The sequence below is a fragment of the Lontra canadensis genome, unplaced genomic scaffold (genome assembly GCF_010015895.1).
Source record: "Lontra canadensis isolate GAN:19392208 unplaced genomic scaffold, GSC_riverotter_1.0 scaffold18, whole genome shotgun sequence".
NCBI lineage: Eukaryota > Metazoa > Chordata > Mammalia > Carnivora > Mustelidae > Lontra > Lontra canadensis.
Window position 1 is genome coordinate 1 of NW_022631012.1, and position 18,159 is coordinate 18,159.

At 45.3% G+C, this 18,159-nt stretch overlaps 1 protein-coding gene across 1 annotated transcript in view; it reads left to right on the plus strand.

The window, feature by feature from the left end:
- Positions 1-2,737: 2,737 nt before the first annotated feature.
- The window catches only part of MREG (melanoregulin), a 40,934-nt gene continuing 25,512 nt past the window's right edge, over positions 2,738-18,159 (plus strand). Inside the window, exon 1 of the mRNA XM_032859839.1 lies at positions 2,738-2,962. Within this exon, the coding sequence (XP_032715730.1) occupies positions 2,738-2,962 (225 nt within the window). The remainder of the gene's footprint in view (positions 2,963-18,159) is intronic.

The window sequence follows — 18,159 nt, forward strand, 5'->3', positions numbered from 1 at the left end:
AACTGAAGGGATGAGTGAATGAATTTGACATGTGCGGCTAGGGCACTGAGACCTCATTTGCGTCCTCTTTGATTGGCTCATCATCCTTTTTTTTTTTTAAATTTTTTTAAATTTAAATTCAATTTAAATTTGTATAGAGTGTTATTAGACTCAGAGGTAAAGTTTAGGGATTCATCAGTTGCAAACAACACCCCGTGCTCATTTCATCAAGTGTCCTTCTTAATGTCCATCACCTAGTTACCCCCTCCCACCCACCTCCCCTCCAGTGACCCTCCGTTTGTTTCCTATGGTCAAGAGTCTCTTATAGTTTGTCGCCCTCTCTGATTTTGTCTTGCTTTATTTTTCCTTCCCTTCCCCTATATTCTTCTGTTTTGTTTCTTAAATTCTATGTATGAGTGAAATCATATGGTCGTTGTCTTTCTCTGATTGACTTATTTTGCTCAGCATAATACCCTCTAGTTCCATCCATGTCATAGCAAATGGCAAGATTTCACTCTTTTTTTCTTAATTAAATTTTTATTTTTTATTAACTTATAATGTATTATTAGCCCCAGGGGTACAGGTCTGTGAATTGCCAGGTTTACACACTTCACAGCACTCACCATAGCACATACCCTCCCCCAATGTCCGTAACCCAACCACCCTTTCCCTACACTCCCCCCTCTCCCCCCGCCGGCAACTTAGTTTATTTTGTGAGATTAAGAGTCTCTTATGTTTTGTCTCCCTCCCGATCCCATCTTGTTTCATTTTTTCCTTCCCTAACCCACCAACCCCTCAACGTTGCCTCTCAAATTCTTCATACCAGGAAGATCATATGGTATTGTCTTTCTCTGATTGACTTATTTCGCTCAGCATAATATCCTCTAGTTCCATCCACATCGTTGCAAATGGTAAGATTTCATTTCTTTTGATGGCTGCATAGTATTCCATTGTGTGTGTGTGTGTGTGTGTGTGTGTGTGTGTGTGTGTGTGTATACCACCCCTTTATCTGTTCATCTGTTGATGGACATCTAGGTGCTGTCCATAGTTTGGCTATTGTAAACATTGTTGCTATAAACATTCGGGTGCACGTGCCCCTTCAGATCACTACATTTGTGTCTTCGGGGTAAATACCCAGTAGTGCGATTGCTGGGTTGTTAATTTTAGCCATTCTGACTGGTGTGAGGTGATATCTCATTGCAGTTCTGGTTTGTATTTTCCTGATGTTGAGTGATGTGGAGCACTTTTTCATGTGCCTGTTGGCCATTTGTAGGTCTTTGCAGAAATGTCAGTTCATGTCCTCTGCCCATTTCTTGACTGGATTCTTTGTTGACTCATCATTCTGAACAAAAGTGCTTTCTGCATTTCTGCCTTTGCCATGCTAGGCTGCCTACATGACAGCCACATGTGGCCAAGCAGCCTCTGGTTCCCCATAGGTTGCTCCTTTCCCCATCGCTTTGATCTCTTTGTCCAGTCCCAGACCCTACACTTTGCACTGCAGCTAGAGGGATTTCAGGGTCCAGTGTTTTGGCCCCCTGTCTGAGGCAGATAGTGGCCTCCTGCCGACCTTGGCTCCAAGATCCCCCACCACTTGTGCTCCACTTTTTACAAGTGGACCCAGGGCTTTTGAATGTGTTATTTCATTTGCCTGGAACTCTGTTCTAGACTTTCACCTTGAAGCTCAAGCACCCCTTCTTTACAATGCCTACCTGATGCTTCCCCCCACTGGCTCTGCAGCATGTATCCTAGTTTTTCACTCTATAGTCACCTGGTCATTCATTAATGTGTTTCCCTCCCTGGGCTCTAGTGAGGTCCAAGGATGGGGATCGTGTCTGTTTTGTTCACAACTTTATGGAGCCCTTTGATTAACATGGAGTCAGGGCTTCATACATATAATTAGATGAAGGGAATAGCCCCGACATGACCCTACCTGTGCAGTCCCACAGAAGCTCACCAGGGCCAGGTGCAAGCAGGTCCTAAGTGAGGCTTAGCCGCTCGCCTCCTCCAGAAGTCCCAGCACAGATACCACCTTGTGGAGGGTAAATCCTAGAGCGAACATACAAAAATGGGATTACTGAACTTCTTACTCGACAATCCACATTGTCTACTGAATGTATTTGGGGGGCACCAGGGTGGCTCAGTTGGTTAAGCATCTGCATTCGGCTCAGGTCATGATCCCAGGGTCCTGGGGTGGAGTCCCACAGCATGCTCCTTGCTCAGCAGGGAGCCTGCTTCTCCCTCTGCCTTTCCCCCCACTCATGCTTGCTCTCTCTCTCTGAAGTAAATAAATAAAATCTTAAAAAAAAAAAAAAGGTAAGCATTTGGATATACATAGTTTTTTCTTCACTTTCTTGTAAGAAATTTGATAGTTCGTTGCCATCGTGATCTCCGTTTACTGTGCTTCCTTGAACTCAAGCCCGTGAAAAGCTCACCTCTTCAGGTCACTTGTCAATTTCTTCTTTTAATCATATAAGAATTTTATTCCCGTTCCCCCTTTTGGATTTCCTTTTTTGGTTTTCACTGCTGGGATGTGCAGGGCTCAATTTCCCGATGAACGTAGTAATATCCCCTCTACCCAGGTGTCTGGTTACATCTGTTCTCTGTCATTTTAAAAGTCATTTTTAAAATTATTCTACTGTGCTATGCTTAATTATTAGAGACAGTTCAGGCCTTGTTAGTAGAAATATATGTTTATATATTACATCGTGTATTATACAGTATATAACATTTTATTTGCATTACATCTTACAGGCATATGATGTATACATTATATACATTACATATATTACAAAACGCTTATACCCCTTTTTTTAAACACCATAGTGATAGCAATCCATATTCTTCATTTGGAGCAACTCTGGCAAGAGACGATGACAAGAATTTGTGGAGCATACCCCACGACCTGTCCCATACAGAGGCAGATGACGACAGAATCCTGTACAATCTGATAGTCGTTCGAAATCAGCAGGCCAAAGATTCAGAGGTAAGCGGGCACTGGTGGAGATCTTGCCGGGTGCCGATGATAACGGCCAGTCGGAAGAAGCAGTGACCGAGAAGGCAGCTTAGAATAAAGAAAAGGAAAGGTGAGCTGTTAGGAACGAGGGCGGTGTTTTAGCAGCCTGGGGGTGCTAATGTTTGTTAGTCTTGGTCGACCTGCTGGATACACAGATGAGACCGCCTTCTGGTTATGACCTCGATGATGCAAGGATTACAGCGAGAGCGAGGCAGTGCTGCTGAAGATGGTGAAGAGAGCAGACCATCTTCCGTGGCTTAGCTGTGTTTCTGTGATTTTTCCGGTTGCTTAGCAAGCCACAGAAGATTCAGACTGAAGTGGAAGGTGGAAGTGTATTTTGCATTATCACAATCTGTGCATTAGCGGGGTCTGAATCAGTTTTGTTTGTTTTTTTCTCTTGGTAGCTTCTTAAATTGTGCGTGTTGATTACACAGCCCCGTATCATAGTTTTTGTGATGAGGCATGAAATTGATCTTTTTTTTTTTTTTTTTGGTAGTAGCAGTCTTTAAAATTATTAATTTTTCAGTGTAGTTTTAGGTTTATGGAGAAATGGAGCAGAAAATACAGCCACTACATCCTCAGTCCACAGTTTTCCCCATTACCAACATCTTGCATTGGGGGGGGCTACATTTGGTACCGACAGTATTGATACATTTAACTAAAGTCCAGAGTTTACATCTGGGTTCACTCTTTGTAGCATATATTATACAGGTTTTGACAAATGGATAAAGACGGGCTGAAAATACTCTCAGTCAACTCTTATCCCCAAGTTATTGGTATGGGAACACTGGCATATTGAAAAGGAGCGAGCTATAAGGAGTTAAGAGAAAACAACAGGGGAGTCATGTTTTGTTTCCTCCTTATGGTACTATGTATAATACAATATAATAGAGTATGATGGGTATTATTTTCCAAATAATACTAAGCTTTCTAAATTCTGTGTTTATCAGTTAGTTCTGAGTGGATACCCTTATTAAATACAGACGTCATGTTTTACTTTGTATCTTATAGTAATTGAAAAGAATAGGGACATTGAAAACCCCAGACTCTGGCTCTGAAAAGAAGTACCAGAGAGGGTCCATGTGTGTTGCTGGGGACAGGTGGCCACAGCAGGGGGTGAGGGGGTCATCTATTCCTTATCTGGGTTTCTTTATTTTTGCTAATTAGTTGCTTAATTTTTTCCCCTCCCAATCATGCGTTAGCAGGAAGTGATAACTTTCAGAAGAGCCACGTGCCTTTTTATTCTGTTTTGGCTTGGATGCCTTTGGGGGGCGGTTAGAAGCAGATGTGGGGGTGGGGATCTTCTGGTTGGGGTGGGGCTGACAGTTGCCTCTGGTCCTTCAGGCCTGGGTGACGGTGGCCTGGATTGTCTACAGAGACTGTGGAGGCGTGTCCTGTCTTAGGTGTGGAGCGCTGATGAGGACGGCCTCTGCTAGACATCTGTCACAGGGTTTAACAGTATATTATACAGTATATCACACCCCGCAAGTGGCCGGCTGTGTTCTGCTCTGTCTCTGGCTTCCAGTGTCCCCTGCACAATTCCGTCCTCCGCTGATAACACCGAAAGCATGTCATCTAGCTGCTCCAGCCAAGTCCTGCCGCCTGGCTGCCCTTCTGGAGCGTATGGACAGGAGCGTGTGACCTGGCTTTCCCCGATGCGAGAGCCACCTCTTCCTTATCCTACTGAACTGGGCTGACCAGGGAGGGTTTCTTTCTGCCAGTGAGGATAGACCTCTTCTGACCCCACCGTGCCCAAAGCTGCTAACAGCAAGAGGGCCAGAGTAGCTGGCGCAACCACCCCCTCCAAGGCACCTGGATAAAAAATTTTTTCATATTTTTTTCCAAACACTTGAAATACATATAAAAGCATATGTTAATCTATCCTTCATTTTCCCCTACATTACATTCTGCTCCTCACCTTGCTTTTTTCTACGTAATCATCTATTTTAGATCTAGGTCCCTTTCAGGACGTTCTAGATTTACCTCATTGTTTTGGGGGAGGGGTCTCTGATATTCTCTTACCTGGATTGGCCATCACTTATTCAACCAGTCCCTAGTAACTTTTATGTTGTTTCAGGGTTTCTGAGGTAGTGTTGCAGTGGATATCCATATATACTTGCATGATCTTGGATAGATTTTCGGGGACAAGAATTGCTAGGTCAGTCAGGGTACATTTCAATGGTGGAATTGCCACAGAGCCTCCTTCTTGGGGGAACCTAGGAAAGATCCCCTGAGACTGTGGAACTGGAGAGCATTGGAAGCTTATCCTGTGCTCAAAGGGAGCAGCTGCTGAGTTCCAGGCAGGTCTTTGCCATGCTGACAACGTGGATCTGGAAGTGCCAGAACTTTTGATTTTTCTTTTTAAAGATTTATTTATTTTAGACATTGAGAGAGAGAGAGGGAAGGGACGGGCAGAGGGAGAAAGGCTTCAAGTAGATGCCGCATTGAGCGTGGAGCCTGACGAGGTGCTCAATCTCACTACCCTGGGATTATGACCTGAGCCAAAACCAAGAGTCAGGTGCTCAACCGACTGAGCCACCCACATGCCCCATAGAACTTTTGATTTTGAAGGGAAGATGAAAATCCAAATTTACAAATAGAATGTCCAAATTTTTATTTATTTTATATTTTTTAAAGATTTTATTATTAGGGAGAGAGAGTGAGTGAGCACAAGCAGGGGGAGTGGGAGAGGGAGAAGCAGGCTCCCTGCAGAGCAGGGAGCCCATTGCAGGGCTCGATCCCAGGACCCCGGGATCATGACCTGAGCTGAAGGCAGTTGCTTAACTGACTGAGCCAGGTGCCCCACATTTTTAAGTAATAACTCACATTAAAAAAATGTGTCAGCTAGACAAAATGTGTTTGTGGGCTGCAAATATACAGGGCACATTTACAAGATGGATGACTACTACATATTATTATAGTTATGTTGTCTGGTATGAGCAAGAAATGAACCCACCATTGATGAAGAAGATGGAGTTGGGAAGCCGGTTGGGTTGTGTTTTAAGTTTGAAGGAATTCCTTGTTTACTACTGTTGCTTATTTTCTTTTTCACAAAGGATGAAACTGATACAAATGTCAATTAAACAGAGGGTTTTAGTTTTCTACCTAAACAAATTCTACCTACTGAGGTACAAGGAACCCAAGATATTCTTGTATGATACAGTTTAGAAGCTCAAGCAAGGTATTAAGGAAAACCAGGCATTATGGTTTTCCTTGAGTAGCCATAGCCATGCTGGGAATGTCCCTATATGGAATTCCCTGAAAAATGAAAAATAATTTCAAAATAGTTGTGTGCACTACCTCCATTCCCCTAGTGGTAGGAAATGCTGCAAATCGCGCTAAATTTGCACTGTTTCCCCAAAATGAAAAAAAAAAAAATCAGAAAAGCAGTGTATGCAGAACCAATAATGAAGCAAAGCCCAAACTTAAAGTTACTTGCAGTGACAGAAGATGTAAAACGTGACATTACTGAAATCGAATAGAATGTACTTTCATTTGCAAAAGCTTCAAAAGCTAATTGAAAACAGACTTGCAGCAGAAGAAATAATGCATCTGCAGACCTCCAAGCAGTGGAAAACTTACTGCTCTTGTCTTCGAATGATGCCGTAAAATACTTTACGTTTGAGAAATAGTGAACAGCCTCAGAATCCTGCCCCTGAATCAGGATTGTTTTGTTCATTCCCATTAGATAAATTATTCTTCACATAATCCACTCTGTTCTAGGGAGCTTACAATGATTTATGAAATATCGACGCCTCTTAATTTTTTATTTGGACACCTGATTTTAATCATACTGAATTTTCTCGTCCCTCAAGATATCAATAACAATGAGAACAGCTCTAGGCACTGTTCAAGCACGTTGCACGTATTAACTATGTCCTCTTCACAGCAACGCGTGAGGTAGGCACCATGATTATTTCTTTTGCAAGCAACTTGTGCGAGGCCACGGAGCTGAAAACATGCAGCCAAGATTTGAATCTTGGCTTCGTGCATCTAGAGACATCGTATATCGTGAACACCATGATTGAAATCATGAGAAGGGAACAGGTATTGTCTGCAATTTGATGTAGATTTCAAAATGGGTGAGCCGGGTCTGCCCAAAGCCTATTTCTGTGACTTGTGGATGCTAGGGGACGAGAGCTGTGTTTGAGCATGAGGATCGTGACCTCGTTTTAGGTAATGTTCTTGGTCGTTCTGTAGCACACATTTCCCCGGTGATGCTTTTCCGTGGGGATCGCAGCCAGTCAAGGCTCCTGTCTCAGGCTTCTGTTTTATCTTGTGCCCTTCCATCCCGTCTCTGCTTTGGTTAATGTTCCCTGACTTCTGTGTTTTGATGTCCTTTCTGATGGTTCAGTAACAGTCAACATTTTTACTCTGCTAAAAAAGGCTTTTTATGTTTGTTTATGAAAATAAATGCTAAAAGTCACATCGATCTTCTAAACACTTTTAAGCACTTTTCTGGTTCAAAACTGGTCACGTTTATTTGGTATGATCAGTGATAGAAATTCTATGCCTATTTTTCTTAAGTCATTACGTGCTCAGAAATGTCTGTAGTTCTCATGACCCCGTGCTGCCTCTCCATCGCTGAGCGAGGTGGGATTTCTACACAAGGAGGAATCATGCAAACATCAGGTGCTCGTGTGGCTGGAGTGATCCCATCGAAACCATACTCTGCTGGATTCTGGGGAGCCAAGAGATGGTATTTTATTTTAAAACTGTGGGCGTAAAAGCATGAAATGGTCCCAGTTTATAACTCATTGGCTCTTCCTGAATGTCAGGATTCTGCTGGGAGAATGTTGCCAGGCATTGTAAACAGCTCATGTAAAATGCCTAAAATAGCCACAGATCTTCCCAGGGGTTGGTGGCAGTGCCTGGAGTATACACTTAGCCTGGCATAGCACTGGTGCTGAAAGAAAGAGAACACAGGAGTTGAGTGGAGTGTCTGGTGGGAGGATGTGAGGAAGCAAGAGGGAGGGTTGGGGACCGGCCACATCCCCGTGACACACATGTGGAGCCCGGGATAGGCCACTGGGCTCTGCATGACAGTCTTCCCGGGTCTCCACACATGGGCTGAGATGTGCTCTGGCAGGGCTGGCTGGCTTCTCTGTTAGTGCTGAATTTTGGCTCCTATTGGAGATGGGACTACAAGCTCTAGGCCAAGCCCAGAGAGCGGAATAGTAGAAAATAAAAGCAATTCTCTAGCTAACTCTGGGTTCCCCCAAAGGCCTTTTTCTTGCGGAGCCCGGAGCGTGCAGATTGTGGAAGGTGGCCATACTCTATCTTATTTTGCTAGTGAATATTTGGGTTTGCTGGCGAGAGAATAAAAATTCTTATTAGGATCTGAGTATCAAGTGGTCTTAGCCTCTGTGTTCTAGGCGATGACACTGAGTGTTAACGCTGTGGGCTAAGCAGCCCTCTCCCCAGGCAGACTGAATCCTCACAGCAGACCCGGGAGGGAGGCATTTGGACCCTTGGGATTAAGGACTTTGAGTCGTCTGTACAAGGTGCTGGAGGGAATGACTGGGAATTTGGGATCCCAGCTCAGTCTGGATGACCCCGAAGCCAGTGTGGCGACACTGCTCCCTTCTCTCCAGTGAGCTTAGAAAAAGCCTCAGTGGAATCCTTTGGGTCAAAGACAAACTTGCCAAACAGATGCTGACTTCCTGCTTCCAGTAGCCACTCCCATCTGTGTATTTGCTGACATCACACACCCTGTGCCAGCTGAATCACACGGTGACTCTCGTGTTTGCTCAGTATCAACATCTGTACTGGTCACTGGATGTACTATCCTCCAGACGCTGTTGCTTTGGGACTTTTTTACACCCCAGGCCCCATTCCTGGCTTGAAAACCCACTGGACCACACCAGAAGACGTACTGTCTGGGAAGTTCCTTTCTGTTCTTCACCCACTGATCCTTTAAAAAAATATATATGTATATATATATAGATAGATAGATAGATATACACATACATATATATATACAGAACTACATATATATATACAGAACTACAGATATATATATATATATATATATATATATACACACACACACACACACATAGAACTATAGACATTTCTGAGCATGTTATGACTTTTATATATATATATGCACAAGCATTTCTGGAGAGCAGTGTTAAGATGTTGTTTTCTTACAAGGTAGATAGCACATCAAAGCTGTATTTAAGGCAGCAGATTTAAAACAATAAATACTAGAAAACTTGATGTATACGGGAAATCATTGGATACATGGTAGGGTGTGAGGTGGTAGAAAACACGGGCTTTGAAATTAGACAGATTTAGGGATAAAAGTTATACTCTTCCGTGTTTTAGCTAGATAACACTAAATAATTATTTAACCGGAGGGGTGTCATGCTAGTTATTGTCTACTTCGGGACCCAGTCACAGGGCTTAACTAAGAGGAAGAAGAGGCACTAATATCAAGCATGCAGGGCAAAAGATAGAAATTGGGGCTGCCCTAGACAAGCTGGGACATAGGATCACCTTTCTTTTTTTGATTGTAAAATGTATATAACATAAAATGTACCATTTTGACCATTTTAAAAAAGATTTATTTAGTTATTTGAGGGAGAGAGAGAAAGTGAGCACAGGGGGAGGGGAAGAGGATAGGGGAAGAGAGAATCTGAAGCAGATTCTCCACTAAGCATGGAGACCACACAGGACTCAATCTCATGACCCTGAGGTCACGACCTGAGCTAAAACTGAGAGTCAGAGGCTCAACTGACTGAGCCTCTTTTAAGCTTAATCTTTTAAGATTATTTATTTGACAGAGAGAGAGAGAGAGAGAGAGAGAGCAGGAACACAAGCAGGGGGAGTGGGAGAGGGAGAAGCAGGTTTCCCTCCAAGCAGAGAACCCAATGTGGGGCTCGATCCCAGGACCCTGGAATCCTGACCTGAGTCTAAGGCAGACACTTAACCAGGTGCCCCCATTTTAACCATTATGAAGCGCCAGTTCAGCGATATAAGTACATTCACATCAATGAGCGACCATCACCACCATGCATCTTCTGGACTTTTTTTATCTTCCCACCCTAAACTCCCTTCCCATTAAACAATATTACCTCTTATACCTCCCTCCCCCTGCCCCTGGTAGCCACCATTCTACTTTCCATCTCTGAGAATTGGACCACTGTAGATACCTTGTATTAGTGGGATCGTACAAGATTTGACTCAATATCAAATTTGGTTTTCGCTAGAACAAATGAGATCATCAGAGAAGCCTGCCCGTCATCCGGTCAGGGTGCCTCCTGCGTGCATTACCAGGCTCTCACCACAGTCTTCTGATGTAGACAAACTGTTTATTAAAAAGAGAGAGCCAGAGCTCTTTGGGACTTTCTGCAATTGTGTCATGCAGAAATGGGTTTCTGACTCAGTGTTCTATACAGTGGACTACAGAGTAGGGAAGGAAAGCTGTCAGGTTCTGAGGATTTAGAGCAGACAGTTGAATGATTTTCTTTCTTCTTTATTTTATTTTATTTTAATTTATTGATTAATTTTTTAAAGATTTATTTATTTGAGAGAAAGAGAAAGGGAGGTAACTTGGGCTCGCGCACACAAGTAACCACACACCAACAGGCGGGGAGGCAGAGGAAGAGGGAGAAGGCAAGAAGCAGACTCCCCCCCCACCCCCCCCGAGCACGCAGCCCTACACTGGCCGATCCCACCACCCTGAGCAGAAACCAAGAGCTGGATGCTCAACCAGCAGAGCCACCAGGGGCCCCTGTCCTTTAATTAAATGTGAACAGGAATAAACTGGTGTTCAAATAAACTGATAGCCATAGGACTTCGTAGAACATACACTGTCCAACTTATTTTCCTCTTAAGGAAATGCCAATGTATGTATGATTATTTTTTCAAAGTCTAGGCTATTCTCCTATACAAGATTTGTTTCAACAAAAGCTCAAATTCTGTGTTGATTTATTGGTTAATTTTGTTATAAATGATGTGTCCAATGTTGAAGCAGGTTTGATTTGGAATTATAGGGTCAGTTATTATATGTCTGAAAGGGTATTTTTTTTTTTTTTTTTTTTTAGAGAATGAGCGTAGTGCATGTATGCACGAGCAGGGGGTTTGGAGGGGCAGAGGGAGAGAGAGAATCTCAAGCAGATCCCTGCTGACTGGGGAGCCTGACTTGGGGATCGATCTCATGACCCTGAGATCATGACCTGAGCTGAAATCAAGAGTCAGTTGCTTGACTGACGGAGCGACCCAAGTTCTCCAGCCTAATATTTTTAAGTCTTGATATTAATTTAGTGTTAACAATGTAGAAAATTATTTTCTGTTCTTCTGAGATCCCTCACCTCTCAACTCAGCATGAGAACTAACTGGTTGATACTTCCATTAGGTTACTTTCTATTTTCATCATAAAAAGGACCCACTTCTAGGTTCACAACTATTCTTAGGCCAGTGTGATGGGTGTGTATGTGGGGGAGGCTGGTTGGTTGTTCATGCAAACCACACAGGCTTGCAATACCATGGGTGGTGTCACTTCTGCCCAAGATCTGGTGATCAGCTTTGCAAGGTCTTTGAACTTGAATTTTTCAGGGCATCTAGAACTATCTGAACGTAGAGCGTGTTCTTTGGAGAAGAACTATATGAGCATAGCTAGGGTTCTTTGGAGAAACAACAGAAACGGTTAGGCTGTCTGTCTGTCTGTCTATCTGTCTATCTGTCTGTTGAGAGATATTTATTTTAAGGAACTGGCTCACAGTTGTGAAGGCTTGGTAAATCCAAAAGCTGATAAGGGAGGCTGCAGGCTGGAGACTCAGGGAAGATTTGCAGTTTAAGTCCAAAGGCAGTCTGGTGGCAGAATTCCTTCTTGATTGGAGATTACTCATTGTTCTATGAAAGCCTTCAAGTGATTGGTTTGGGTCCATCCATGTTATGGAGGGTAATCTGCTTTACTGAGAGTATGCCAATTAAAATATTAATCTCAGTCCCAGAATACCTTCACAGAAACATCCAGAATAATGTTAGACCAACTATCTAGCTACTGTGGCCCAGGCAAGTTGACATATAAAATTACCCATCCGGGGGGGTTTTTACTAACAGTTACCAAATTCACAAGAGACTGTTGTATAAACCCAAATGCATATAACCATTGAGGGGGGCCATATACCTGAGTGGTCCCAGCAGTCTTTGCCCTATAATAAAATTCGTAAGGGAAATCAGTGACCAGACTAGAAGGTAGCTTGGTGGAAAGGAATCAGACTGTGAGAACGATGGCAAAGTGCATTTATAGGGCACTTACTGGGTACTGGGTGCTGCTCTAAGTACGTTACATGCACTATGCTAACTACCCCTGTCCTCCAGGTGTGATCATGGTAACCTGGTACTTTCACCTCCACTATCAAATTATTCATGTCATTTGGTTAGGACACCTTGCCCCGTGATGGTAGTAGATAGATATTTCTGAATACCACCCCAGGGTAACAGTAGTTTCAGGCACTGGACTCAGGCATGGATTTGGGAGGGCAGGCAGCAGAATGTAGAATCAAGAGAAATCCAGAATAATTTAATATCTCCAGACACTGTCGTCCAAACGAAGCACCCAAATGATTGCAAATAGAATTTAAGGCACGGCCAAGGCCCAGCGAGTCCTACCATCCCATCTTCTGCCATGAGACCTCTTGACTATCTTCTCAATCTCATCATGGTATCATCTCTGCTGCCCATTGGTAGCTACAGTTCTGCCACTGAAGTTTAACTCATTTTCTTGCTTTACTATTTAATATCTAAAGCTGCCCTTAGGGCACAGAAACCAATGAGTTTGGAGGAATCTCTGCCCAAACAGACTGTGGCAGCATTCAGGAAAGACCTGCATTTTTCTCTTGGCCAGGACCCTAGCGAGCCCACAGGAAGTGGTTGCCCAGAATGGAATCCCTTGTGATCAGAATAGCGCCTCTGCTTCCTCATTTGTCATTCTGGCTCCACTCACCAGTTTGCAATCCTTTTTAAGGTGGAGTAGCCTCGATATTGAACCTGAATTAAATCAGTTCCCTTGGCAGCTTTGCTGTAACAGTCCATCCTATGGATACTCTCACACCGTTGAACAGAGATATGTAGGCTCCACCACATTATTTTGAAAAGTAAAAAAGCTAGAAATAAAATAATCCAAAGTACTAGTTACAAAATCAAGAGGGAGGGAATTATGCTCTGTTTCTAAGGGGGTAGTTATCCTGTCGTCCTGCTCATAGAAGAGCTAAGGCTAATTATAGTTAGGAGAGTTTCTGGAAGGTCACCTATCAGCTTGTTAGTTGTGGTGACTTCTGGGGAGCAGAGGCACGTGCAGAGAAGGAGACTTGTGTCTTCCTGTAACTTCATGCTCTCGGTACTATTTGACAACAATTTTAGATCATATGCCTGTATCACTTCACGGATGCCTACTTCATGTCAAATTGTTGTTTCACAGCACACTTTATGGTGGCGGTTTCCCCAGGGTCTTTCTACACCATTCTGGTTTGCTGTTGGGAGGGTGTGCTGGAGGAAGGGAAAGGGGAGGGAGGGGGGACCAGAGAATGGGAGTCAGTTTAGGAGGAGCAGGAGCAAACTCTGAGCAGTCCTGCCAGAACAGGCTGGGGCAGACCGTGCCGGAGCAATCAGTCCCTTTTTATCTTTGTCAGATCCTTCTGCTCAATCAGGCTCCTTCTCTGGAGCTCCCTTCCCCTCCACCTGCCTGCTGCAGTTGGTAATTAACAGGGCTTTATTTTTGGCTTCTTCACCTCCTGCTTCCCCCTCAACCATGCCTGCCCCCGCTCTTTCCTTTGGTTGGGTTTGCTCATCTCAGAATAACCGAAAATGGCTCTTAATTGCACGGCGCCTGTGCGGGTCCGGGCTGCTGGCATGCTTGGCCGTCCCGTCGGGAATGCACTCATCTCTGGAGTTTCGGCAAGATTTCTGAAGAACTTTGCTTAAGAGCCACTTGGCTGGCTTTCTGGTTTTGACTGAACTCATAGGGAAAATGGAGTTCTGGTGGGGGCCAGAGCTCCTGCTTCTCTGACTTAAAATCCCCAGAATGTTCTAGAAGGACCCTCCCTATAAAACCACCCTTCGCTCTGAAAGCCCCAGCCCTAGCTACCTGGTTACATAGGATCAGGCTGTTTCCAGCACGGCAGTGAGTGGGGCCCTTGGATGGTTTTGCAATAGAAGAGGCAGGCCCCCGGGCTCAGGCATGCAAACTGGGGACGCCCTCTTGAACTGTTCGTCATGTCTCATGACAGATGAGTTGAGGTAGAGCCGGGCCCAAGCTCTTACGCCACGTTGTTGCCATCATTAAATGAAAGAACTTGGAGCACATTTCAACAGACCAGAGTCAAAATTAACCGCGTTCCTTCTTCCATAAATAATGTTTTGCGGTCAGAGGCCACAAGCATGTGGGAGAAGTGCTTTGGGGCCACAGGCTGCCAGTCCTAGCTGTGGAATGAAGTCTTTCAACCAAGAACCAGAAGATCAGGTGCTCTAGCAGACCAACCAGGCCCGATGTTGAGCAAGGGATGAGGGAGGAGCGTAGCAGGAGTAAATCTCTCCGGAGCACAGACAGAATATTTTTGTTCAGTTGTAGAGCTGAATGTACTCCAGTCTGTTTGAGCTGACTTGCTAGTTTTCTTTTCTTTTTCCTTTCCTTCCTTTTTTTTTCTTTTCCCTTTTTCCTTTCTTCCTCTCCCGCCCGCCTTTTTTGGTGCCAGCTTTGATGAATTTCCCAGAAAATTTTGAAACCAAGTCCAAGTGTGACAATGAAAGTCCAGTGCAGTTGAATTTACTAACCACAGGCCACGCTTCATGGCTGAGACCTTTCATCCATGAGCCCTGGGCTCTGTCCCAGGCTGTCACTGACAGTCTGGGAGATTCTGAGGGAGCTAGAAGTAGAAATGGCAACGCTTGTAAGAAGAGAGACCTTCAGACCAAGGACTGCTCAAGCATGGTTCTTTCCACCCAAGCGTGACAACGTGCAAAAATTAATTCTAAGATGCCCTCTGTCGTCTTACACCGTGTATGCTGTTATCTGTTTAAAGTTAGCAAAGTTTTGGCATTTTTTCTAATGGGAAGTCACTGTAGTACGTCTCTTCAGGCCAAAGTTTGGAATGGGTTGCGTAATGAGTGGGGATGAAGTGGGGACATTTGTGGCCAGCAGGAAGGGCAGCCTTCACCTGCCAAATGCTTCCCTGCACTCTGGGCCCCTCTTCACTTCTGGGGGCCCCTCCAGGTTCACCTCATGTCATCCTCTGGCTGTGCCCCCTGGCGTTGGCTTCTCTCCAGGCCTGGCTCTCCCCCACTGAGTATCCCATTCCTAACATTTTTTTTCTCCCTTCTTTCTACCCAATTAGACCTCCATTTATTCCATGTAAGCCCTGCTCAGCCAGAAGTTAAAGAGAAGCGGGTATTAGGAGAAAACCAGAGGAATTCAAGTGAAGCGTGTGCATGATTTGAAAGGAGAACTTGGGAACCCAAATGCATTACAAATAGTGAAAATGAGGGAGAAGAGAGGTGTTCTGAGTGGAGAGGTCTGCTCCGCTAAGTGCTATTTGTGGGGCTTCCTGGCTGTCCATGCACATGGTCACTGTGGTTTATGATCTTTCCTGAACTGGGCTTGGAGCAGCCTCACCACCTTGGAAACACTGCCAAAGCTTGGGATGCAGGATCCCTGGGTGAAGGCCAAGGCACCGGAGGAACCAGATGGCTGCTTGTCCCCGAGGATTTTGCGGGGCTCAGCGGCTGACTTGGGATGGGGTGAACGCTGGCGTGAGCCGGCAGGTAGCATGGAGCACAGCTCTGAGTTGCACAAGAACCCGGGTAGCTGACTGGGGGTGCCCTGGCGTCTTTGCCATCTGATCCGTGTTGGGTAAGGCAGGGCATTTGAGAAACGATCTCCTGTCCGGCTGGCAGATCCTGGGCTGATGTTCAAACACTGACTGTCCTTCATCCCACTTGCTCCACCTGTTCCTGTGCCCTCGTTTTGAAAGGTTTTTTTCTTCTCTTTTTTCTCCTGCTTCCGATCCCTTCTGACTCTGGAGCCACTGAACGCCTAGAGCAGGGCTGTGCAAGCCCTGGCCCAGGAGGGGAAGCAAGCAGACCTCTGCAGGTTTCGTCCACATTTCATTCCTTCCGCTTGCTCAGAACACACTCCCTGGCCGCCTGTGCTTGCTGTTATGTAAAGGTCTCAGCTGACACAGGCTGGGTTCTGGTCCTGGAGAGGAACTGGCTCAGGTCCAGATGTATCCAGGCCTTTGACTGCCAAGTGTTTGAAAACAAGGCTTTTTACGGACGCCTTAGTCTTCACCTTAACATTTTATTCCACGACATAGTATTTCTATTTTTACCTGTTTTATTCATTTATTTTATTTTATTTTTAAAAAGATGTTATTTATCTTAGAGACAAAGAGAGAGAGACCGGCAGAGGGAAAGGGAGAAACAAGCTCCCCACTGCGCAGGGAGCCTGATGCAGGACTCGATCCCAGCACCCCGGGATCATGACCTGAGCCAAAGGCAGACGCTTAACAACTGAGCTACCCAGGAGCCCCAATCTTCTTACCTGTTTTAAAGTGACATTTAATAGAAAGCACCTTTGGGCACATGGAAACTGGAGAGAGTACATACTGAATGACCTATTTCAGAAGGATGATTTTCTATGGAACTTCTGCCTCCAAGAGTGGAGAGCAGTTGACGTTGTTTTTCAAAATCCTGGCAAATATCCCTTCTTGTAAGGACAGGGCCCACCTAATAACTTCATTTTTAACTTGGTTACCCTCCTCACCATCTCCAAATAGGGTCACAGCCTGAGGTGCTGGGGGTCTGGACTCCAATGCAGGGAGTTTGGGGGCGTGTGCAATTCAGCCCTTAAAGGTAGGCAGACCACTGATCGGATTATAAATCGTTGTTTCTTTTGGTGGACAGACGTAGCCCCTGTGGCCATAGCCATAAACAAAGCACCTGCCCTCAGGGGCAGAAGGAAGACCGATGACAGATACATACAAAGTAGGTTATGATGAGCACTTCGAAGAAAAACAAGACAAGAGACAGAAAGCCACTCTGGGCTGGGAACCGAGGCCTGAAGGAGGGGAGGGCGTGAGCTTTGTGGAGAATGTGCCAGGCAGAGGGGATGGTGGAGGTGCGAAGGCTCCAGGCGGCAAGGAGCATGGTAGCTGCCAAGGACAGTGAGGCCTGTGGGGCCGCAGCAGGGGGGAGGCAGGGAAGGGGCTCCTGCTGTGGCACTGGGGAGCCAGCAGGGACCAAAGCAGGAATGCACACTGGGCCATGGGGGGGGGGGGGGGGGGGGGGGAAGGGGGCGGATTTTGAATTGTGTTCTAAGAGAAATGAGGAACACTTCCTAACTAAACAAGTAAAACTTGCTTATTTATTTGTCCCTGTGCAAGGTTTGTTCCTTCCCTCTCGTCCCTGTCATTCCCATTCTGGGAAGCTCATGTTCCTTGGAATCTTGAGCAGACCTGGCCTTAAATGTGAGAGAATTCTCCATGAATCAATCAATCTATCTATCTATCTTTCTTTCTTTCTTTCTTTCTTTCATTTTATTTATGTGTGAGAGAGAGAGAGATAGGGTGGGAGCAGAGGGAGGGGCAGAAGGAGAGGGAGAGGGACTAGCCGACTTCCCGCTGAGCATGGAGCAGGGAGCTGAGGTGGGGCAGGACCCCAGGACTCTGGGATCAGAGGCAGAGGCTTAACTGACTGAGCCACCCAGGCTCATCCCCATGGATCTCTTGATCTCTGGGAGCCAAGGCACTGCCTGCCTGTTTTCCCGGACTATCTTTTCAAGGGTGCTTACATAGTGAACAGCCCTGGGAGATGTAGGTAGGTAGTTCTCTCTCCAGAGAAAAGAACAGGCAGACCTGTTTTTCGTTATAAAAGATACAGGTTCCCTGGGTTCAGGGTACCTTTCCCTCGGGTAAGTGTGTAATGTAGCCTACTGCACGTGCGCAGATATCTGACCGCCCCTCCCCCTCATTACTGCTTTGGAATTGGAGCTTAGAGCACCTCCATGAAACCTACTGAACCGCCCTGGGGCCTTTGTCTCCTCCCAAGAGTCAGGTGTTTTTTTGCCATGTCTCATGCCACTGGTGAAACTGTGGCAGGAGGACTTGTTACCTTGTAAGGGATTCAAATCTCAGATGCTTCACAATTCTCGACTACCCGAAGAA